The sequence below is a fragment of the Leucopleurus acutus genome, assembly GCF_964270905.1.
Source record: "Leucopleurus acutus genome assembly, chromosome: 20".
Taxonomy (NCBI): Eukaryota; Metazoa; Chordata; class Mammalia; order Artiodactyla; family Delphinidae; genus Leucopleurus; species Leucopleurus acutus.
The window spans coordinates 18,774,801-18,799,031 of record NC_139162.1 but is presented as its reverse complement, the minus strand read 5'-3'; the positions used below and the strand labels follow the sequence as shown (position 1 = coordinate 18,799,031).

The following is a 24,231-nucleotide window of genomic DNA, read 5'->3' as shown; positions in this document are numbered from 1 at the left end:
TTGGAGCGTTTATTTCTGTGATTAGATATCCATTAGTGTGCATTCATTCACATCTATTATCCAAAAGTCTGACCCTCATCCCTCTATAGCCAGGCCGGGTCGGTATGGTTCCTGCAAGGTTCCCAACTCCCTGCACTATGCTCGGTGCATAGTAGGCGCCTAGTGATGACTATGTTTAGGTCAATAAGACAGTCAAGGCAAGCGGCATCTGAGTCGGGGGAGAGTCTCTAATGCAGACAAAAGGGCTCCCTGAGGTCCTCTGGGGCGCTGAGGCTTAGGTCCTTCCTCCCCTCCCCCGCAGGAATGCCGTGGACTCAGCAGCTCAGGGTTGGGGTACCGCTTCCGGCGAACAACACAACCTCGTCCGAATCCTGGTCCGCTTGCAATCCGACCTTTCCCTTAGGCGCCGCAGCCGCCAAGTTTAGCGCAAGGCATTTCGGGACTTGTAGTTTCCGTGGGCACATGCCCAGGGCGCTTGCGCACTGGAGAGACGCGCGCCGCCCGACCCCCATCAGGATTCCAGGTCCTTGCGAAGGGCGCTCCAAGCGACAGAGTTCCAACCGAATACGCCTCTCTAGTCCGCCAAGGGTGAGCCGTGTAGGGGAAAAGTCCGCTCTACGTGGGCTGTCGCGGTGCCCTGCAAAGAGACCGGAACAAGCGCGCCCCGCTCCGGAAGTGAGCGGCTTCTGCCGCGGTGCATTGTGGGGGGCGTAGTCCTCTTTCCCAGGCGGTCCTTCGCGGCGTCCCTGGGGCCCACTCTGGAGCGCAGGCGGGCGGCTGGGCGGCTGGCTCGGCGCGGGCCGACGGGAGGCGTATTCTGGGCACGGGGCGCCGGGCCAGGCCGGCCGCGCCGGGCGGCAGTAGTGGGAGGCCGCCGAAGGCCTCGCGCGGTGCCGCCCGTCGAGGGGCGGGCGGCGGCATACCGACCGGGCCGTCGAAAGGCTCAGAAGGCCGGTGGGCCGGGCCGGGCCGCGCGGCGCAGCCATGCCTGGCTTTACGTGCTGCGTGCCAGGCTGCTACAACAACTCGCACCGGGACAAGGCGTTGCACTTCTACACGTTTCCCAAGGACGCTGAGCTGCGGCGCCTTTGGCTCAAGAATGTGTCCCGTGCCGGCGTCAGTGGGTGCTTCTCCACCTTCCAGCCCACCACGGGCCACCGTCTCTGCAGCGTTCACTTCCAGGGCGGCCGCAAAACCTACACGGTGCGGGTCCCCACCATCTTCCCGCTGCGCGGCGTCAACGAGCGCAAAGTAGCACGCAGACCCGCGGGGGCCGCAGCCGCCCGCCGCAGGCAGCAGCAGCAGCAGCAGCAGCAGCAGCAACAGCAGCAGCAGCAACAACAACAGCAGCAGCAGCAGCAGCCGTCGCCGTCCGCCTCCACTGCCCAGACCGCCCAGCTGCAGCCGAACCTGGTATCTGCTTCTGCGGCTGTGCTCCTCACCCTTCAGGCTGCTGTGGACAGCAGCCAGCCTCCGGGATCCGTGCCTCCGGCTCCCACCACTCCCACGGGAGAAGATGTGAAGCCCATTGACCTGACGGTGCAAGTGGAGTTCGCGGCCGCAGAGGGCGCAGCCGCCGCAGCTGCTGCGTCGGAGCTAGAGGCTGCTACAGCAGGGCTGGAGGCCGCCGAGTGCCCCATGGGCCCCCAGTTGGTGGTGGTCGGGGAAGAGGGCTTCCCTGATACTGGCTCCGACCACTCGTACTCGTTGTCGTCAGGCACCACAGAGGAGGAGCTCTTGCGCAAGCTGAACGAGCAGCGGGACATCCTGGCGCTGATGGAGGTGAAGATGAAGGAGATGAAGGGCAGCATCCGTCACCTGCGTCTCACCGAAGCCAAACTCCGTGAAGAACTACGCGAGAAGGATAGGCTGCTGGCCATGGCTGTCATCCGCAAGAAGCACGGAATGTGAACGAGTCCCCTTTCGGCCTTCGGGACTCCCAGACTCCTGCCAGCTTAGAGGGACCTGAGGCCACCGCTGTTGAACTCCCTCATACTCCTGGGGCACTGGTTGGCAGTACTGAGCCTTAGGGCAGCTGGACTCTTTTGCTGGTGACCAAGCACCCTCTCTTGTTTCCTCCTGAAGCAAGGTCCTGAAGTCTGGGATCTCAGACTCTGCACTGGTGACACCAGCAATTATGACTTTGTCTACCCCTCCCTACCTTCACTCCCCAACCTCAAGTTTATGTTGCAGGTTCTGGTTAAGCAGAGGCTTCAGAACCACTGAACTTGAAACTTATCCCCTAGGGATGCAGGCGAGATGCCCAAGGACTGTGGCTTTGGGAAAACAACTAAACCTTGAGTTTGGCCGGCAATCAGAGACAACTCTTCTGTGTGTAGTGATAAGAGATCCAAGTAACATCAGTTCTACTTTTTGTGCTTTTCCTTCCCAGGTGCAGCCTGTGATTCTGATGGGGACTGGCAGATCTGTGCCTCTGCCTCCTAGGACCTCCCTCCCAGGAGGCCATCGACAAGGGGATCTAGGTGACCTGTTGATGGAGATCCAGCTTGCCAGGGACTTAGGTCTATCCTGTTATGTTTGCTACTGGTTACAAATTCTATTTTCTGTACAATTAGTCAGACTAAAGTTTTCACTGTGTTTGTTTGGCAAAACAGATTAAACAGAAAGTAAGGTTTTTATTTGGGTTTCGCCAATTTATTTTTATAAGGACTCAGCTAAGGGTCCCTGAAACATGGGGAGATGGACTTCCTGATAGGCCTCCACCTTCGCCGCCTTAGGTCTCAAGGACCAGGCTGACCCTGAGAGTAGAGATGCTTCAGTGACTAGGTTTCTCCATAAAGAGGCCCTAAGCACAAGGACCCTGGCCTTATAAGGTCTTTGCAGAGTTCCAGCTCACCCCGAAGAGTTTGGAAATTGCACCAAATGGTCCTGGTTTGTCCATGGGTTAGCTCCCTGTGTCCTTTCAACTGGGAGAAGGAGCAACTGAGAACTAAACTGAATTGTGGCAGCCCACTTCTCTGAGGGTTTTGAATTCCTTAAGAATTTTCAGCTGGAGTTGAATTTTGCTCACTATTATAGCCCTTAGGCCTAGTATGGTGTCTGGCACACATGGGCACGCAGTTACTTAAATCAGTGAAGACCGTAGCTGGAGCCAGCCATGGACTCTTATACAGATACCTTTGACTTTGGTACACTTCCATTGTGAAGGAGGTGGATCCATAGAGGACTTTAAGCATAGGAGTTGGAATTGGTGACCCTTGACTCATTTTCTTGGCTGTTAACATCTTTCTTTAGATTGGATATTGTAGCTGCAAGGTGACATTTTTATTTATAGTTCCAAGTAATTTAGCTCAAAGCTAGCTACAGATGCCTTTAAAGCTAGCCATGTTTAACATGGGTGTTGGGGCACAAATGGACACTTATTGGGCTCCATAAAACATATGACTCCTTTCTCTGTTACTTATGGAAAAAGCCACTTACCTGGGGTCTCCCTGTGGTTTCAAACTGGAATGACTCTAAAATTAATGTCTCTCTAATTTCTGCTCTCCTGGTCCCTTGACACTGATTTGAGAAACAAGTCTGTGGTGGGGAGGAGGGGTGGGAGATAGGTTGTGCAGTACCTAGATGTGGAAGGGACTGTATCTCTCCCTTCCTAGGGTTAGTTCTGGCTTGTCCTAAGGTGGTGGAAGCACAGCAGTGACCTTCCAGGCCAGGTGGGACTGAAGCCCTTTATGGGTAGGTATTGGATCAGTTGCTCGACTGTCCCCACCCTCCTTCATTAGGAGTGAGGACTTTCCCAGGCCCAAGCCATGCTCTTTAGTGTGTCCTTTAGCTCCTGTGTGTTGAAGGGACTTAGACTGTTTCAGCTTTGGCTCACTTGAACCTCTCAGCAGCACTCCCAGGACAGGGTGAGGGCCAGACTGGCTAGGACTCTCTGGTGTCTGGATGTTGTGAGCACACAACCTATCTGGTGTTTTAGCTTCTGGAGGGGAGGAGGACAGCTCAGAGCAAGGGAGGTCCTAGATACACCACAAGCAGGGCAATAGAGTCTCCCTGACTGAGTAATAAGAGAAGAATCTAGTCAGGCAAAGTAATAGAGATCTGGGATTTAATTAAACAAAGCCTAGCCTGGTCGTATGAGGCATTCCCGGGAGGAGCGGTGGGGGTGACAGTGAGGATCTGTGAAGGACCCTTCTGGAAGAACAAGAGAACTGAGAGATCTCTGGTCAGGAGAAGACTTGTTGCTATAAACTTTACCTGTGATCCCCCTGGCTTAGCTGCAGAGCATTTCCCCAGCAGGCCTGAACTAGAGACTGGCCTTACTTCAAAAGTTTGCGTTGCCCGGGAAACGATGAAAATGGGGGTTGAAAGGAAAGGGCAATGGGCAGGAGGGAGATTATGGACAATTTTATCACTTAAATCACGGGGAAGGTTTGGGCGTGCCAGTTATTACTCTTTTCTCTTAATAAAAATGAAACTCTTAGCTGCCATGCCTACTGGAAAAAAAAACAAAAACCAAACTTGTGAGAATGTCTTGTAGACCCTAACTGCAGAAATCTAAAGAGTAATCTTGTCTCCAGCCCAAGAAAAGCCTCGCCTGCTTGAAACCAGCTTTGGGTCCGACTAGCACCGGGCAGGGCACAAGAATATTGGGAAAAACAGAAGCTGTGCGTTCCGCCCCGGCTGGCCTTAGAGCAACACTCGAAGGGGCTGCAGGGGCGGCCAGAGCACCAAAGGGGAGGGGGCTTTGCGAGCGGAAACAGCTCAGGGGCCCAGGGAGGGGCGGCTAGGCCAGTTTGGGGCCAGGCCGAGCTCCCACGGAGGCGGGGCCAACACCGAACGGCCGCGCAACCAGAGCTGGGCCGGACCAGCTGGGACTTGGCGATAACTGAGCCCTGACCCTCGCCTGGCGCCAAGCTCGGGTGTTCCAGAGGCTTCCGCTAGACCACAATTCTCAGGGGCTCGCCTCGGCGGCCTCCCTCCCTGACTTAGTCTCCCCTCCCGCGCTGCGGGCCGTGTCTGGGCCTCGGCGCATAGGACGTCGGGAACTGTAGTTTTCTCCTGGCGCATCTATGCCAAAAAGGAGAACGGGGGGAACTGCGTTTCCCAGAGTGCAGCCGGGTGGCAAGGGAAGGCAGGGGGGAAGGGACAGTCGGTCGCAGACCGCGCTGGGTTGCCGCCGCCGCTGCCGCCATCGTGCCAGCCCCTCGGGTGAGTGTCTGGGCTAGCGCGCTGGGGCGGGGGCTGGGCCGCAGGAGCCGCGCTCCGGGTCGCCTGGAGCCTCAGCTGCGAGTCCCAGGGCCGCCCCTCCCCTCCCCTCACCCCCCCGGCGGCCCGAAGCCGCGCGGGGCCGGGGCCATGTGTCGCGCGCGGCTCCGCCTCCCGTCGGTCCTCTGAGGCGGCGGCCAGGGGGAACACAGAGACAGCCAGGAACCCATTTCAGGCGTACCGTGCCCGTGGCGGGCACACCGGACCGCGCCGGGGCCGGGCCTTTTTCTCTGTTCTGGACCACCCGGATGGGGCTCTCCGGGCCCCGCCCCGTCTGGCCTAGCCCAGCCACCCCGAGTCCTGCAAACTCTGCAGGCAGGCTAGCGGGCGGACCCCAGCCGCACGACCTGCCGCCCGCCTGCCAAGGATCCGGGGATGGGCAGGTGCCACCCGGCCCGCTCCGGAGTCAGCACTGGGTAAGGGCGCCCGCCTGCCGCAGCCCTACCCTCACCCGGTTCTCAACCATAGCTCGGCTAGGATGTAGGTGAACGCTCCCTTGCTTGTCTGCCCGCTGAGAGTGCACGAAACCTATCTCCCACTCTGGAACTCAGATTCTCCTGCATCGAGGCCAGGGTCAGGGAATCTGGGGTAGGGAGGGGGTTCCACGTGGGACTTCATCCCCGGCCAGTCTTAGAGGATCTGGCTTGATGAGATGAGGCGGCTCCGGACTCGTAGGCTCAGTCCCCGCCCTTCTCTCTGTCAGTGATCAGGCCCCAGCCGTGGGTGGGTTGGCCGGCCGCGTTAGTGGAAGGAGGGAAGAAGCCAAGGAGGTAAGGCTGAATGTGTGAGCCTCCAACACATCGTTAGATCTCTTCAGCACAGCCTAATCCTCACTTCTGCCCCTCCCAGAGTCATCTGCCCTTTTCCCACAGAGGAGGATGATTCGATAAGAATGGTAACGGTAAGGTGGGGTTTAATGGAGGGGAAAGTAGAATCCAGGTCTGAGGTCCCTGAGCCTGGTACCAAACAAGAGGCTGGGCTGCAAGCAACATTGGGCATAGGGCACATCTGGGCTGTGGGGTTCAGATTCATGCTCTGTGAGGCCCTTCTGAAGCCTGGGTGGCAGGACTAGAGCTGGAGGCTGCACAAAGTCAGGCTTCCCTCACCTGCCTGCTCACTTTCCAACAACTGAGTGACCTATGAACAGGCAGGAAGCTGGTTGGGCCTTGGGAAATTGCCTTTAATGATGGCTCCAAGGACTCCATTGATTTCTGGGAGTAGGGAAGTATCTAGCCATAGGGTAGTCTTCTAGCAGGCTTTGTAAAGGCACTCCTGATTGGTGATAAAATTAAGGGACAAGTCCAGAGAAGACCATGGGATATGGAGAAGAGACAGTTCGTTAAGCCTTGATTCCTCTGACCCCAATGTAGCTTCTGAGCCACAGTTCTTGCAGGGATAAAGATGCAGCTAAGTCTCTGCAGACCTGGCCTCAGCAGCATGCAGTTCTTTTAGGAGAGTTGAGTTAGGCCTGTGACGCAGGAAGCCACCATCCTTGGAATTTTTTTCCCTTGAGTATTTCCCCAGGTAATATTTTTCTGGTCATTGAACTCTAGCCTTGGAAGTTTTCCTGCAGTTGAATTGCATTCTCCCTGGTTAAGGAGGACAGGCAAGGAAGGTTCTGTCCAGATCTCGTCACCAGGGCCTGCGTTTTCTCTGGACTCAACCCTCCTAGTCCACATCCTAACCCACGACCACATGGGAGTCAGGTTCATTCAGCAGACTTAGGAGAGGCCTGGTTTGCCAGTGGAGGTGGGCAACAAGGAGGGACCACCCACAGGACACAAATAGGATCAGTGTGATTGGATCTCTTAGTGCTATAAGTAGTTGTTCCAAGACCTTGAGATTGTCTGGGTTGGTTCTTTCTAGGACACTGGTCAGGTGAATTAGGCTTTATGGCTGTGGATTAGTTCACACATTGCAAAGCCCTAGGTGACTTGAAAACAAGGGTTTTCTTCAAGGTCAAAATGCTGCTGTTCCTTGGGAAAAAGGAACAAAGGTTACTTGGGAACAGGAGGAATTCAGGTCCCTCCCTCTCATTCCAATCGTTAAAGAACCCTGAGGTTCTCCAGAATCAGTCTGCACCCTCTATTCATGTAGGGCTGTCTTGGGAGGTGGGGCCTGGCATGGGACAGTCAGGATATGGCTGCGTAAGCAAGCGGGCAGGCTGTGAGGATGCTGGGTTCTCAATCAGCTCAACTAGGTCCCTTAGTGACATGGAGACCACCTCTCCTCTCTGAACCACGTTTCACTTTATTCTGCTGTCTTTGCAGTTGGTGGGTTGGGATGGGAAGAATGATTTAAGTGAAAGAATTCTCAAATTTTAGAACTGGAAGGCACCTTGTATCAAAAAATTCTGGAATACCCTTACTGAGGCATTAGTATCTTGCTTGAAATTTTTTTTTTCTCCTTTTACACCAGTGATCCATTTTATTCAGCAACCATTCTTGCAGCGCTTTCTATATGTCAGCCCACTGGGCTGAGGCTGGAGGTAGAATAATGAATCCTACCAAGTCCTGGTGCTGGGGAAAGGATGTCACAGTAGTGGAAGAGACAGAGGTAATGTTGCTATTATGTGCTGAGGGCTAAGTTGAAGGGACCCACAAGGGGCTCTTGGCCCTTTGCAAAAGAGGGGGCTTCTGAATGAGTAGAGCACCAGAGAGGAAAGTCTGTTAGTGAGCCCACTCTCCTCTCCAGTGCCTGGAGAAACCACAGAACAAGGTATACTTCAGGATGTTGGGGCCAGGAAAGTCTGGGGTCCCTTGAGAAACTTGGCTGTCACCACTCCAAATTGCTGTGGCTGTTGAGTCTAGCAGCTGTCTTCTATCGGTAGCTCCTGCATTCCTCAGGGGTCTCTGCTGGGTATTCTCCTGGTGCCTGAGAATCTCACCAGCATTCTGTGGTGTGTGGCCTTATTCCCTGCCTGGAACCTGGGTTTGTGGCTTCTGTCTCTTCTGAGACCCTCTCAGGTCACTTATTCAAGTGCCCAGTGCTCCTGGAGTGATAAATATCAGGACATCTTCCAGAGTCAGACCAGAGGCACTCTCCCCAGAAGTGAAAGGGAATAGTCCTTTTGGAGAGAGGGGAGTGGATCCAAAAAGTTTTCCACAGGATGGACATTGAAAGTTGGGCAGGATTTCTGTGCGCTGGGGTTGAGCTGAACCTCCTGATGGGCCTTTTTTTTTTTGCGGTACGCGGGCCTCTCACTGTTGTGGCCTCTCCCGTTGTGGAGCACAGGCTCCGGACGTGCAGGCTCAGCAGCCATGGCTCACGGGCCCAGCCGCTCCGCGGCATGTGGGATCTTCCCGGACCAGGACATGAACCTGCGTCCCCTGCATCGGCTCTCAACCGCTGCACCACCAGGGAAGCCCGATGGGCCTCCTTTTTTATTTAATTTAATTTAATTTAATTTTTTTATACTGCAGGTTCTTGTTAGTTATCTGTTTTATACATATTAGTGTATACATGTCAGTCCCTATCTCCCAATTCATCCCACCACCACCACCACCACCCCACCACCACTTTCCCCTCTTGGTGTCCATACGTTTGTTCTCTACATCTGTGTCTCTATTTCTGCCTTGCAAACCGGTTCATCTGTACCATTTTTCTAGGTTCCACATGTATGCGTTAATATACGATATTTGTTTTTCTCTTTCTGACTTACTTCACTCTGTATGACAGCCTCTAGGTCCATCCACATCTCTACAAATGACCCAATATCGTTCCTTTTTACGGCTGAATAATATTCCATTGTATGTATATACTACATCTTCTTTATCCATTCGTCTGTTGATGGGTGTTTAGGTTGCTTCCATGACCTGGCTATTGTAAATAGTGCTGCAGTGAACATTGGGGTGCATGTGTCTTTTTGAATTATGGTTTTCTCTGGGTATATGCCCAGTACTGGGATTGCTGGGTCATATGGTAATTCTATTTTTTGTTTTTTAAGGAACCTCCATACTGTTTTCCATAGTGGCTGTATCAATTGACATTCCCACCAACAGTGCAAGAGGGTTCCGATTTCTCCACACCCTCTCCAGCATTTGTTGTTTGTAGATTTTCTTTTTTTTTAATAAAATTTATTTGTTTTATTTATTTATTTTTGGCTGCATTGGGTCTTCATTGCTGTGCATAGGCTTTCTCTAGTTGCAGCGAGTTGGAGCTATTCTTCGTTGTGGCAGGCGGGCTTTTCAGTGCAGTGGCTTCTCTCGTTGCAGAGCACAGGCTCTACGCACGTGGGCTTCAGTAGTTGTGGCTCACGGGCTCTAGAGCGTAGGCTCAGTAGTTATGGTGCACGGGCTTAGTTGCTCCGTGGCATGTGGGATCTTCCCAGACCATAGGTCAAACCTGTGTCCCCTGTGTTGGCAGGCGGATTCCTAGCCACTGCGCCACCAGGGAAGTCCTATTTGTAGATTTTCTGGTGCTCATTCTAACTAGTGTGAGGTGATACCTCATTGTAGTTTTGATTTACATTTCTCTAATAATTAGTGATGTTGAGCATCTTTTCATGTGCTTCTTGGCCATCTGTATGTCTTTGGAGAAATGTCTATTTAGGTCTTCTGCCCGTGTTTTGATTGGGTTGTTTATTTTTTTGATATTGAGCTGCATGGGTTGTTTATATATTTTGGAGATTAATCCTTTGTCCATTGATTTGTTTGCAAATATTTTCTCCCATTCTGAGGGCTGTCTTTTCATCTTGTTTGTAGTTTCCTTTGCTGTGCAAAAGCTTTTAAGTTTCATTAGGTCCCATTTATTTATTTTTGTTTTTATTTCCATTTTTCTAGGAGGTGGATAAAAAAAGATCTTGCTGTGATTTATGTCAAAGAGTGTTCTTCCTATGTTTTCTTCTAAGAGTTTTATAGTGTCCAGTCTTACATTTAGGTCCTAATCCATTTTGAGTTTATTTTTGTGTATGGTGTTAGGGAGTGTTCTAATTTCATTCTTTTACATGTAGCTGTCCAGTTTTCCCAGCACCACTTATTGAAGAGACTGTCTTTTCTCCATCGTATATCCTTGCCTCCTTTGTCGTAGATTAGTTGACCATAGGTGTGTGGGTTTATCTCTGGGCTTTCTGTCCTGTTCCATTGATCTATATTTCTGTTTTTGTGCCAGCACCATATTGTCTTCTTTACTGTAGCTTTGTAGTATAGTCTGAAGTCAGGGAGTCTGATTCCTCCAGCTCCGTTTTTTTCCCTCAAGACTCCTTTGGCTATTCGGGGTATTTTGTTTCTCCATACAAATTTTAAGATTTTTTTGTTCTAGTTCTGTAAAAAATGCCACTGGTAATTTGATAGGGTTTGCATTGAATCTGTAGATTGCTTTGGATAGTATAGTCATTTTCACAACATTGATTCTTCCAATCCAAGAACATGGTATATCTCTCCATCTGTTTGTGTTGTCTTTAATTTCTTCAATAAGTGTCTTATAGTTTCCTTCATACAGGTCTTTTGTCTCCTTAGGTAGGTTTATTCCTAGGTATTTTATTCTTTTTGTTGCAATGGTAAATGGGAGTGTTTACTTAATTTCTCTTTCAGATTTTTTCATCGTTATTGCGTAGGACTGCAAGAGATTTCTGTGCATTAATTTTGTATCCTACAACTTTACCAAATTCATTGATGAGCTCTAGTAGTTTCCTGGTGGCATCTTTAGGATTCTCTATGTATAGTATCATATCATCTGCAAACAGTGACAGTTTTACTTCTTCTTTTCCAATTTGTATTCCTTTTATTTCTTTTTCTTCTCTGACTGCCGTGGCTAGGACTTCCAAAACTATGTTGAATAATAGTGGTGAGAGTGGACATCCTTGTCTTGTTCCTGATCTTAGAGGAAATGCTTTCAGTTTTTCACCATTGAGAATGATGTTTGCTGTGGGTTTGTCGTATACACTGATGGGCCTCTTTTTAAAGTTATTTTTTTCTGATGGGCCATTTGAGGATGTTTGTGTGTGTGGAGTTGGATTTGAGTTGACTACCCCTTCCCTAACTTTGAGATTCTGTGATTCTCTTGCTTTGACCGTATGTGACAGGAATTCTTGAAGACTCTCTCCCTGAGGGAGGCCACAGCAGTGGGTTATCCCTGCAGTGACTTCCAGGCCTGGAGTCAGTCTGGAGTGACTGATCGTTCTGGTAATCACCCTTACCACCAGGTCTGTGTGGCGCCTTCTCCTTCTCACCCTATCAGCTGGAATGTGTCTTCCTGGGAGGAATCATTTGCTCAGGCCTGGCTACAACTAGGGAAGTGTCTTAGTGGCCAGGGAAGAGGAACACAAGAGAGCTGGGGTTGGCCCTTCTCACTACCCTAGGCCTTTCTCTTTATTTGTTGCTGGTACCTGCTATGTACCAACTCCTTAAGCACCCAGGCTGGAGTGGGGGCTACGCTGGAGAAGGAGAACCTCCCCTCATGAGAGGGGTGTGTCCAGGGTACCTGGGAACTGAGGGTAGTTTGCCTCAGTAAACTGGGGGAATTCTGGAATGTTTGTTTCTTAAAGCCTCAGGTACTGCATTAGAGCCACTGGGTCTCACCAGGGCAGAAACTGTGGCGCCCTGGAAGGATGTCTGTAAAGAGACATTGGTTCACTTGCAGAGATGGTCAGGCCCAAGTCAAGGCAAGTTCTCATTTGTAGGTTGTAAACGTGCTTTGACAGGCTGAGCATGCACTTAGAGGCTTCTGTTCTGCTGGCCATGGAGCTTGCTGATTTCAAAGGGGAAGAAAAGGCCTGGGCTCCATTCCTCACAGCCTCATTTTGCCATCTATGCTTTCTGCTGCTTGACGTGGGCTCTCAGCTGCTCCAGTCCAGGCCAATTTTGTGGACATTTTAATGCTGACTATGCCAGTGGCCTTCTGTGGTCTTGAATTCTTTCCTAATCTCTCAGAGTCTTGGTTTCTTCATCTACAAAGTTACACTAATCACACCAGCTTTTCAGGGCTGTGAGACTCCAATGAGAGAACACATGTAACTGTTTGGCTTACAGGAGTTTGACTTACAGTACATGAACCAGCAAGTTCATGGATGGGAGCTCTCTAGGACGGGGGCCTCAGAGATCCCTGAGCCACCTGGGAAGGGGTGGCCACTCAAGGACTGAATAAGCATGGAGCAGAGGGACTACAATGCAGGTCTCGGGATTCACCTTCTGGGCCAGCCAGGGCAGCCTGAAATCTCTGGAGCCCTTTCTTCAAATAGAAGAGAAGGAAAAGGCCCTTAGGGTGCTGGGGGCACCTAGACATCAGGGGTCTGCCCCAGGAGAGGGTTCTGTCCTGGCCAGCCATCTGGGCAGCAGACCTTAGCTGATTTCCCTCCCAACTTCAGGCAGGGGAGTGGTGGACGAGGCTGTTGCCAGTCCTCGGTCAAGGCTGCTCTTTAGTGTGGTGTCCCTATAGGAGACTGAGATATCCACCTTCTTCCTAGCTCTTGACCTAGTATTCACCTAGCACCTGCCAATGACTGCTTACAGCTGAGTCCTGCTTTATACCCTCAGTTGATTACCCCTAACATCCTCATAATTACTGATGAAGAGACAGGGTCAGAGGGTCATACCATGAGGGAGAGGAGAAGCAAACTAGAGGCCAAGCCTTTGAGGGAAGTGGTTGTGTGCCTACTATTCAGCCCCAGTTGTCCCTCAGGTGATCAGAGCCTTGTGGGGGGAGGGAGGGTGTTTGGGGCTAAGCCCCACTTCCCACACGCCTCAGACAGATGGCTGGGTGGAAGGCAAAGGATTGTTTCCTGACAACTTGGACAGAAGGTGTGGGAGGAGGGGAAGTGGGTCACTTGGCCACTTAAATTGAACAGGGTTTGCCCAGAGCTCAGTCCTCCAGAGCAGAGGGGTGGGCCAGGCACCATGGGAACAGGGGTGCCCCAGTCAGGGAGACAGACCATAAACAAATATGTAAATGTGACAGTCTCATGCAGTGACAAGTGCTAAGAAGATGAAACGGGGTGGTGAAGTGAGTAAATGGGTGGCTGCTTTAGACGGAGTGGTCACAGTGTCTGAAGGTATCTATGAGGAGGTAACATTTGACTTGACACATATGTGACAAGGAAGCAGACACATGGAGATCTACGAAGAAGGGTGATCCAGGTAGAAGGATCAACAGTTGCAAACCCCTCCAGTGAGACAGGCTCAACATGTTCCAGAAACAGGAAAATGCCCAGTGTGGCTGCAGAGGACGGGAAGGAGTGGGTGGCAGGAGACAAGGTTGGATAGCTGGGAGGCCAGGTCACCCAGGGCCTTGAAGGCAGGATAAATGGTTGAGACTGTCAGTGGGGAATGGGAAGGGAAATCATTGGAGGGCCGTAGGACAGGATATACAGCACCCCTCAGATCATGGAAAGAGGTGCAGTTTGTTCCTGAAGGACAGGCACTATGCAGCCTTCCCTCTCACTCCCCACAGTGCACTCCTGTGCTCTGGGTTTAAGCCAAGGTTGTCTGTCAGTCCCACCTGTTGGAGTCCTTCTCAGTCTCTGCTTCAGGGCTCTTGGAGGCCTAGCAGACAGTAGGTGTGAGGGTAATAGAGATGGTTGGTGCCAATTTCAAGGGTCCCACTATAAGCTCAGCATATCTGGTATTCTTTGCGGACCTCGGTGATGGGCCCTCAGAGGTGAGCATCCTTCTGTTTAGTCTTTATTAGTCTGGAGTCAGTAATGTCCTCTTCCTCATCACTCTCCTGCCTCCAGCCCTGACCCAGGTCCAGTTAGGCCAGCATCTATATCTGTTTTGCTGAGATGGTAGAATGGGGTTGTGACTTTGAAGATTTGGGAAAACTGTGAGATCATCCCCAATGGGTGAAAACACCCATTGTTTAGTGTGGCAGTCTGCCTGGTGCCATTGTTTGGAGGCAGAAGCCCTGGTTCAGACCTGTCTTGCCCCTGTCTTGCCCCTGTCCGAGAAAGCCAAGGTCAGAGATCAGGGCTTCAGCCCTACATGTTGTTCTTTTTTTTTTGTTAATTTATTTATTTTATTTTTATTTATTTTTGGCTGTGTTGGGTCTTCATTGCTGTGCGCGGGCTTTCTCTAGTCATGGCGAGCAGGGGCTACTCTTCGTTGTGATTCACAGGCTTCATTGTGGTGGCTTCTTTTGTTGCAGAGCACGGGCTCTAGGTGTGTGGGCTTCAGTAGTTGTGGCATGCAGGCTCAGTAGTTGTGGCTCACAGGCTCTAGACTGCAGGCTCAGTAGTTGTGGCACACGGGCTTAGTTGCTCCGCGGCATATGGGATCTTCCCAGACCAGGGCTCGAACCCGTGTCCCCTGCGTTGGCAGACAGATTCTTAACCACTGCACCACCAGGGAAGCCCCCATGTTGTTCATTTTTATCTCCAGACTAGTTATCACTGGGAGTCCTGGCTCTGGAGTCCGCTAAGCCTGGTTCCATCCAGTTCCACCATTTATTAGGCTTGTGACCTTGAGCAAATTAGCTGACCTTGCTGGGCCTCATTTTACTCATCTCTAACATGGGAGTTGACTCACAGGGTGTTAGAACAAATGCATGTAAAGCCCTTAGCACATTTCTACACGTAATACACATTAGTGAAAATGAGACATTATCAGCCGGACATTGCTGTTTCAAGTTTCAAAATATGGAAACACTGACCCAGAATTTGAGGATAAAAATGAAGTTTTTTCTGTTACCCAATGGAATCTCCTGGGCCAGAGGTTTTAACCTGGGGTCTGTGACAACCTCAGGGAGTATGAATGAGTTGAAATCATTCACAAGGCTGGGGCATCTCTGCCTCTGCGGAAATGTGTTGGGAAAGGGCCATGGTTTATGAGACATTTTTAGAGCGTCTTTGCACCCACAGAGACCTAAGGGTCAGTGAAGGCTGAAGCTCAGTGGGTGAGAGGTCACCAAGGTCATTTCTGCTCCTCGAGGAGCCTGGCCTTAGTCAGCCTAAGTGAAGCAGGAGATGGTGTGGTCAGCAGCCCTCTTGAAAGAGCTGTAGGAGAAGCTGTCATGAAGGTCACTCTCCAATCTGATGTGAGGCTGCCCCTCAGCCTTGGCATTTTGTTTCTTTCCAGGCTGTTCTTTCCACAATAAATATATTAGAAACAAGGTCAAGGCTGGCTGGCCATCCTGGGGAACATCCTCCCAGCCTGGCCCACCTCTCCTCTATGTTGCATGGGGATGGGAGGTGGGCTCTGCACCCTGTTGCTTTTTCTGGACTCAGGAATGCTGCCTCCTAGCTATGAGTGCAAAGCTTTGTGGAAGATTTGGAGTCAGAAACTATAAATCCTGTAGTTTGCTGGACTCTGTGCTGGGAGGTTGAGGAGGTGGGGTCGGGTGTGGCAGGAACCACACTGGAACCCTCACAGCCCAGAGCTGTGTTCAGGCAGAGGAATGAGCCCTGGGTGTGTTGATATGGCTTTGCACGTGGGGTTGGAGTCAACAGTTGAGTCTGGAAAGGAGGACCCAAATGTGTGGTATCTGAACAGTGACCTGAGGGGAAGGCGGGCATCATGGCAGGAGGACTCACCTGTGCAAAAGACACAGGGAGCAAGCACTCAGAGAGTTCTGGTGTGTTTATGTGTGGAGCTGGATGGAGATAGGAGAGAATGGCTGAGGAGTCAGGGACGGGTGTGGATAGCCACATGTGGAGCTTTGGGGGTTTGACATTTAACCCAAGGGTGAGGGTTTTGTAGGGGAGGGACATGGACAGCCTTGTGGTTTAGAGCTCAGGGATGCAAAGTTAGCAGAAAGCAAGCAGTGACCTTGACCAGAGAACCCAGTATCAGCACGGATGTACTGGGTGAGCTTGGGGCAACCAGCTGAACCTTGGTTTTCCCACCTGTAAAGTGGGCTGACAGTGGAATCTGACCACATGGCGATGTGATCACGACATAGAGATAAACACATCAAGGTCAAGAAGGCCTCAAACGAGGTTGGTGTTGGCCTCAGCAGCCCCATTTGACATCTTTAAAGCAAAGTCTTCAGTCCACATACTTTTTTTTTTTTTTTTTTTTTTTTTTTGCGGTACGCGGGCCTCTCACTGCTGTGGCCTCTCCCGTTGTGGAGCACAGGCTCCGGACGCGTAGGCTCAGCAGCCATGGTTCACGGGCCCAGCCGCTCCGTGACATGTGGGATCTTCCCGGACCGGGGCACGAACCCGCGTCCCCTGCATCGGCAGGCGGACTCCCAACCACTGCGCCACCAGGGAAGCCCTAGTCCACATACTTTTGAAGGTTCCTTCTCCCACTTTCTGGGAGCCCCTGAGCAGTCCTGTTCCTCAGGAGAGCTCACTCTGCCCTGTCCCACTCCACCGGGCCAAAGGGGTCTTCTTGTCCTTTTATCCCTCCACCTCTTTACTCTACCACTACTTCTGCCAAGTAGTTTTTGTATTAGCATGTTATCACACTGTTAAGAACAATGTTGAAAAAGGAAAAAACACCCCCCCACTTCCTTCACCTCACTGTCCCACCACATGGCGCCACTTTTTTTTTCTTTGGATGAGCTTCTGGCCTTATTTCCCCTCATCCTCCATCTCCAGCTTCTCGGTTTCCTGCCCTAATCTCTTTCTGAGGCTCTAGACATTTGCTAATGTTGTTTCTTCTGACTGGCATACTCCTTTCTCCAAGACCTTCCCTGAGGGCTGCTTAGGACAGAGCGGGAGATGGCCCTCATCCATTCCTCCAGCTTTCCCCCTGCCCCAGAGTTCAAGATGCTCAGCAAGGCATCTTGAGAGCATGATGTGGTAGGGTTGGGCCACAATGAGTGAGCCAAGCATAGTGAATACTAGGGTGGAAGGGGCAGAGATGCGAGATGTGGGGCTGTGTCCTGCCTCCAGTAACCCAAGTTTGCATGTGGTACAGTCACAGTCTGACCCCTTGGAAATGTGACCAAGACAGAGCAGCTGGGACCAGCTGTTGATCCTATGTTTTTCCCATTTGTTGATGTATTTCTTGGCAGAGTGTGAACTGGGATACACCTTGTCCCAAGCAGGCGTGACCGGGTCCAAGCTTTCTCCTCTGCTTGTTTTAGACTTTCCTGGACATTTCTTAGTCATCCCAGCACTGAGCTGCTATTTTTAGTGCCACCACCTCCTAGGGGACCTAAAATAAAGCTGGCTCAGCTTCCTGGCCCCTCATTGGCTGGAGTGTTGGTCACAGGCAGGGAGATTGGCTGGATTGGGGATAAGCCACTGCCCACTAACACTGTCCTTCCCTCTGGCTCTTCTGGCCTTGGGTGAGGTCATAGGGACTGGAGCAAACTAGCACTTACCATGTTGAGTTGAGGGCTTTACTAGGTTCCCTTAGTGAGACCACAACCACTGGCAACCTCAGGGTTCCACCCTCTCATAGAGAAGGGGGCTGAGGCCCTAAGAAGTGCAGTGACTTGCGTGAGATCCCACTACTGCCAATGGTTGTCTGCCAGGGCCAAACCCACCTCCTTACTGCTTTGGTTCAGAGTTCCTGTTATTAGGAGAGAGGGGGTGGGCTCCTCTACAGTCAGAGATGACTACAGAGCAACACACAGGTCTGCTGTCATGGATCCTGCAGGGAGATGCACGCCACCCTACCCGGGCCTGCCAAAGCGTGAGCGACTCTTTCATCTGGGGCTTGGGTTTTCCGTCTAGCAGCCTGGGGTCCCTGATATCTGTAGCGGGGGGGGCCCACCCCTCCCTCTCCTCCCCCCCTCAGAGACTAGAGAGGGGCAGCCCTTCTGATGGAGTGAGTGCTGGGATGGGATGTGAAGACATGACACATTTCCCCTCACAGCCTTCATTTCCCCTCCCAACATTTCTGTTATTACCTGTGATCCTCTGAACCCATGGTTCCAGCTCTGAAGTGGGTAGATATAACCCCCATCAGTGACGAAATCATGTCACCTGGCCTCAAAGACGTAACTACCCCCTTAAGACAAAGTGTGTGCAGGGGGAGTCACTCGCTGTCTTTGTTGCAACTGGGGCCTTGAGGAGCCATTTCCCCCCACTCCCACTGGGTCTTCTTCCACCTGCCAGTAAGCCCGGAGGGCAGCGTTGAGGGACTGAGTGCTGAGTCTCAGCAGGACAAGGAGTGGGCCTGAAGGCTGCAATAGAAGACACTCCACATACAGACATCAGTAGTTCCCGACCTGCAAAGTGGGAAGAATAGCAATAACTCTCAACAGCCTTGCAGGTTGTTGAGAGGATTAAATGAAAAGATATGGGGAGAGTGCTTAGCTCCTTCTTAAAAGCCCATCCCTCCATTGGACTTGCTCTGACCTTCCTTTGTCCTGGCTCCACCCTCAGCACCCATCCTGCTGTTTCATCCACGAGAGCCCCTCAAAGGAGGGTCTGGGTCTGGTCCACCTCTGGGCTCCCTGCACTGGTCTGTATTGAGGGATCGCCTGTCAGTTCCCTGGGCCCTCTCTGTGTTTCCTGGGAGAACAGACGTCAGCAAAAGACTCCCTACTCAAGGAGGTCTGGGAGGGGTGGGGGTCAGTGAGGAGACTGGCTAGCTACCTCCTGCTTCCACGGTACCAAGGTACCAACACTACCCTCCCTGTCTCACTGGACTTGCAGGTCTCAACGAGGCCGGGTGACGCTCCAGAATGGGAGACAAGCCAATTTGGGAGCAGATTGGATCCAGCTTCATTCAACATTACTACCAGTTATTTGATAACGACAGAACCCAACTAGGCGCAATTTATGTAAGTCTTCAGCTCTAGGACCAGAACGGGACCTCAGGGAATCAATTCAGATGTTGGGCCAGTGCCTCCAGTTCACAAGTTCTGGCAGCCCTCACTGAATTTGGCTGTCCCCTTTTATCTGAGCTACTCTCCATGGCACAGGGGGCTTAAGGCCTAGCCCAACTCCCTGGTCCACACATTCCTTTCTGTCATCTATAAGACTGGATTCTGATACCCTAGGCAGCAGGTTCTGGGCTTGCCATTCCATGGTCCTGGGAGTGCCTCTGTTCTAGATTGGGCAGCAGCAGACAGAGGCTAGGGCTCATGGTGCCCTCTGGAGGCAGCAGCTATAAGCATCATCAGTGCCCCGCTGATCTCTCCTGGAGGCCCCAGGTCCACCTTCCTCTGGGGGGCCAAAAGCCGCTGAATGCTCATGGGAAACAAATGGGGTTAGTCCAGGGAGGTTGGTGTGTCTTGAGAAACCCTTCTATACAGGTATGATTTGCTGCTGTTTTAGTGATGTTCATATATACCAAGAGTTAATTGTATTTGACCCTGCCCAAGAGAGAAATGTGATTGATCAGGCCACGCCTAGCAGGTCTGCCCAGGATAGGAGAGGTAGGAGTCATCCAGCATAGCCTTGCAGCCTGACTGGGCTGTGGGCAAACTCCTTTGTGTCTCCCTCCAAAAAGTCAGGGCCAGTTCAGAAATTTTGAAGAAAAGAAAAGGATCTTACCAGTGGAAGAACAAATCCAGCACAGGTATTTGATTGTCACTATCATAGGTAGAGAATTTTAAAAACTCAAACTGGTATGACTCTGGGATCCTTGGCACTTCTACCATATTGCTTTTAAAATCAATTAAAGCAGGCCTGACCCAGAGAAGAGTTAGCAAGGTCCTAAAAGAGTACTTTATGTATGTCATTTTATATAAACCTCAGCACATATTCCTTTTAAAGATCAGGAAACTGAGACTCAGGGGGAGAAAAAAAAAAGTAGCTTGCTTAATGTCAGAGCTGGTAAGTAGCAGAGGCACTTTTGAGTTCTGCCCCTGAAGGCTGTGGCAGGAGAGATGGGGTGGGGAAGAAGTGAAGGTAATGGGTTACATGTTGATGGTAGGGAGGGTCCCAGGCAAGGCCTTGTCAGCCTCCATTCCTCTCTGACCCCATGGGAAGGGCCTCTTTGGAACTCACTGATGGCTTTTCTGGGACTGGTGCTGACTGACCATGCAGCAGGATGGCTTTTGACTGAGCCCTGGCCACATATAGCCAGCCTGGAGCTCATGCATATCAAAGGCCATACAACTTCTTGAATAACAGGTGGGAAGTGAACTTATTAATAAGTTTGTATTTTGTTACATAGTCTTTCAGAGCTTGGGTTCTGCAGTGCTGGGGTGTAATTAAAGAAGTTGTTCATCCTGTAAAGTTTGGAAGTTACCCTCATTTTCCTTCTTTACAGGCAGGGAAACTAAGACATGAACTAATTTCCCCAAGCAAGACCCTTTTCAGGGTCCTTTCAGGGCCTCAGAGATACTCCTTGTGCTCTGAAGCCCTGACCCCAGGTTTCCTGGTTTTCAGATTGACGCGTCATGCCTTACGTGGGAAGGACAGCAATTCCAGGGGAAAGCTGCCATTGTGGAGAAATTGTCTGTAAGTAAGGGCCAGGGCTGGGCTGCAGGCAGCTCCTTCCCCACCCCACTGGCCACAGCCCACCACCCACTCTTTCCTTTGCAGAGCCTTCCGTTCCAGAAAATCCAGCATAGCATCACGGCGCAGGACCATCAGCCCACGCCAGATAGCTGCATCATCAGCATGGTTGTGGGCCAGCTCAAGGTAATAGTGCTGCTGCCTTGCAGTGCTGCTGTCCTGCTTCTCAAGGGACACCCAAAGCGATGCTTAGAGCTGTGTAGCTCAGTACAATAGCCATCAGCCACATGTGGTGATTTTTAAATTACATTAAGTAAAATGAAATAAAATTAAAATGTAGTTCCTCAGTTGCATTAGTCATACTTCAAGTGCTTGTGGCTGCCTATTGGACAGCGCAAACATAGAACATTTCTGTTATTGCAACAAGTCCTATTGGAGAGCACTCGTATAGAGCATTTTTGGAAAAGGGACAAGAGGTATAGGAGCAGGATGGGGCTGTGATCCAAGCCACTGGGCCTTTGCACTGCCTCAAGGTGTAGGTGGGCCTTGTGCAGGCAGCTGATCCTGAGCTGGAGTCCATGCTGCCACTCCCCAAGCTGGCTGCTGATTCTTCCACCTGCTGAGCAAAGCAGATTCCTGAAACTCTTGCTTCTCTTTGCATTTCTCCTTCCACTTCTCAAGACCTGTTACCTTCAAAGCCTTCCTGTGGTCCCGTACCCCCCAGGAACTCCTACTTGTTATGCTCTAACAGGCTGAAGCCAGATTCTTGATTTCCCAAAAAAGCCTCTCCTCCTTCCCAAAGCAGGACAAATGAGCTGCCCCTTAACCAGGTTCCAACCTCCTGGGCCTGTGGCATCATGGGGCCCAGAGTAACAGGCCCACATGCCTTCTCCCTAGGCTAGGCAGGGCTTCTTGAGTCCGTTACAAGGGTGGAAGAAAGTGGCAGGGGTGGGGGGCTAGGCCTCTCCAGTGGACCCAGACGGACCTGCCTTCTGGCCTGTTCTTTCCTGTTAGTTTCTCCTGCCTGTCCAAGATACCGTGCCCAGCAAGTGTGCTCAAATAGGCCTTGGGAGTGAGGAGGTCTCTCCTGGGGTCTTAGTGCCCACTTTCCCAGGCTGGAATCAGTTAGCAGTGCCTCTTCCCACCTGGCTTCAGGTTCTTTCTGGTGTTTTGTCCAACCCCCAAAAGCCTGATTTGCCTCCTTGCTGATGATAACTCCTGGAAAAAACAGTGATATTAGAAACACTGTTGGTTGGCTGGGCTCCTACCTCAACTAGGCCTCATCTGGGTATTCTGCAGTTTGGGTGGAAGTCTCTCGCCTTTCTTTTTTCGTTGCAAATATGTTACATGACAAGAAACAGATTACCTGATAGTGCTGCATTGGTTTTTTTCGCTTGTAGAGCTGTAATCAGTGTGAGCTTGGTTTTGAGCCTTTTCTCATGTACTTGGCCATAGTCAGTATTAGTAGTACCTTCTCCTGGTTGGACTAACTGGCATAATCAGACACTAAGATTGTTTAGTTTACAGATTACTGTGAGTTACATGGTAAGTGCTGCAGAACTCTTTCAAATTGATCATTTGTGCCCAGAAACATGGGTTCAGAGGCACGTACGTTCTCTGCTCTGTTGCTGTAGCTAACTGGTGAGTTGTTCTGCAGTTTGTGTACATAGCAGTGTGAGCTGCCATCTCAAGGCCCAGTTTAGTGCCCAGTTTAGTGCCCAGTTTAGTGTTTCATACATTGTGTCAATTCACAGTCACAAGTACCCCTTAGCTCTCCTAGGATTTGCGTCCAAATTGTAGGGCCTGATCCAAAGTCAGCGTTCACCTCCTGCTGAACACCCTTCCTGTTCCTTGGCCACCTTACTGAACCATTTTCTCTCTCCTCACAGGCCGATGAAGACCCCATCATGGGGTTCCACCAGATGTTCCTATTAAAGAACATCAATGATGCTTGGGTTTGCACCAATGACATGTTCAGGCTTGCCCTGCACAACTTCGGCTGACCTCCTCCCAGCCAGGCACTCATGCTGTTTCCTCCTCCCTCCTCTTCCCGATATTATTCATGCTTCTCCAGATGCTCCAAATATCATACACAAATGAGCAGGGCCGCGGTGGGAGTGGGCGCAGTGCGCTACTGCTGCCGAGGTATTGTGCATGATGTTTGGACGCTAGACTAGTTGCATCTGATGGGAGAAGTTTGTGTTGTACCAGCGCATGCCTTGGAAAGACTTAAGTAATGCGAAAGGTTGTCTTTTTTTTTTTTTTTTTTTAATCTACTGACAAGTTGCTCTAGTAACCCAAAGAAGTGAAGGAGAAAGCAGCTGCCTCACCACCGAGATATTGATTTGTTCAGATGTTTCAATGCCTCATGATACAATAAAACCACAAAAATTTTCTTAACAGTTTAAATTGTTTTAATTAGTTTAATAGTTGGCTGGGCATCAGTAACTACCCTGCCTCATTGGCTCTCTCATGTCTCACCCTCCCACCTCTGCCCCACTTCAGCGATACCTGTTGCAAGGAGAAAACGCTGAAGCAGCACTCTCAGCTGGCTTCTCTCAGAAGCCCTGTAGGGCATAGTGTTCCCTCCATGGCCCACCTGGTCTTGGGAAAGTGAGCTGCAGACAGGCAGAGCTCAGGTCTGACCTGAAGCTTCCCTTGCACTGAAGCCTCTGCAGTCAGTTCTGACACCTCCTGTGATGTCTACACTGGGTAGGGTCAAGGCTCTAATGACATGTGAGATGACCCAGAACCCCACCGAAGATGGAAAAGCCTTGGCAAAAATGGCCCATTAGCTTCAGGCCCTCTGAACTGAGGGCTCAGCAAGGCCAAGTATGAGCAGAGGTTTGAGGGAGAAGGGCCTGTTCTATCCACAGAAGGGTCAGGATCACATCCAGTGTGCCCTGTAAATCCCAAGCCAAGCAGAGGGCAGCTCTGATGCTGTACCATCTGCTGTGGATATCATTACCCAAAGGGGAGTAACTCGAACAGCCAGCCTCCAATGCCCATGGAGCCAGGCCCGGTTGGGTTGGAGTATAGATTTAGAACTACGAAAGAAAGCATTCTGAGTTTGAGGGATTTAGGTTCTAGGATTTCTCACCCCTGAGACCTCTGCAAGGCATCTCTAGGCCTCCTCCAATTCCCTCCCTGACCACACACACACACCTTCACACTATCTTCAAATCCCGGGAAGTCTCAGCTGTTGGGGCAGTTTCTGCTCCTCAGTTTTGGGGACAAGCCTTGCCTAGTACAAATCTAGCCCTTGAGCCCTGAGACCTTGGTGGTGTAAAACTCGTGGCAAGGTAGCAACCACAGGCTAGAACCAAACCCAGGACTTGGGCTGATGCCCTGTTAGGGGTTTTAGGATTGGTGAGGGCACCACAGCTTTGCCTGACCTGCACAGCCCCCTTCCCTCCTGCACTATGGATGGAAGCCAAGGACTTCCTCAGACCCCCACTGGTTGCCTGGCTACACTGGGCACTGGGCTGGATGATGTGCTGTTTGAAAGGACAGCATACTCAGGAGATTTCAATGGGGCTGATTTCTTGGCTGCTGTGTATTTGGGGGGTGGAGTTTGGGGAGAGAGGTAGAAACCTGCTGCCTCTTAAACCACCCTGTATAAAATCTGCAATACAGCTTTTCCATGTATCTGTGCCTGAACTGTCTGCAATAAAGAGGTGTTTGTAAACTATGGTTCCTTTCTTTTTGCCTGAGGGTGCCAGGTCATGCAGGGGGATGCTGGGAGACGTTAGGGAACAATGCGA

General features: G+C 51.2%; 2 protein-coding genes across 2 annotated transcripts; both read left to right on the top strand.

The window, feature by feature from the left end:
• Positions 1–777: 777 nt before the first annotated feature.
• THAP11 (THAP domain containing 11) lies at positions 778–2,588 on the top strand. The gene has a single exon (XM_082863328.1). The coding sequence runs from the start codon at positions 985–987 to the stop codon at positions 1,909–1,911; it is 927 nt and encodes a 308-aa protein (XP_082719454.1). The 5' UTR covers positions 778–984; the 3' UTR covers positions 1,912–2,588.
• A 2,499-nt stretch (positions 2,589–5,087) lies between these two features.
• NUTF2 (nuclear transport factor 2) lies at positions 5,088–24,139 on the top strand. The gene is made up of 5 exons (XM_082862827.1): positions 5,088–5,172; positions 18,716–18,843; positions 20,399–20,470; positions 20,555–20,653; positions 22,357–24,139. The coding sequence occupies exons 2-5, from the start codon at positions 18,745–18,747 to the stop codon at positions 22,468–22,470; spliced, it is 384 nt and encodes a 127-aa protein (XP_082718953.1). The 5' UTR covers positions 5,088–5,172; positions 18,716–18,744; the 3' UTR covers positions 22,471–24,139.
• Positions 24,140–24,231: the final 92 nt, after the last annotated feature.

Bases quoted from the DNA above. Each gene is read 5' to 3' on its own strand.
- NUTF2 (XM_082862827.1), top strand. From the start codon at position 18,745: ATGGGAGACAAGCCAATTTGGGAGCAGATTGGATCCAGCTTCATTCAA. The intron at 18,844-20,398 runs GTAAGTCTTCAG...CCTGGTTTTCAG, and splicing joins CCCAACTAGGCGCAATTTAT to ATTGACGCGTCATGCCTTAC. The intron at 20,654-22,356 runs GTAATAGTGCTG...CTCTCCTCACAG, and splicing joins TGGTTGTGGGCCAGCTCAAG to GCCGATGAAGACCCCATCAT.
- THAP11 (XM_082863328.1), top strand. From the start codon at position 985: ATGCCTGGCTTTACGTGCTGCGTGCCAGGCTGCTACAACAACTCGCAC.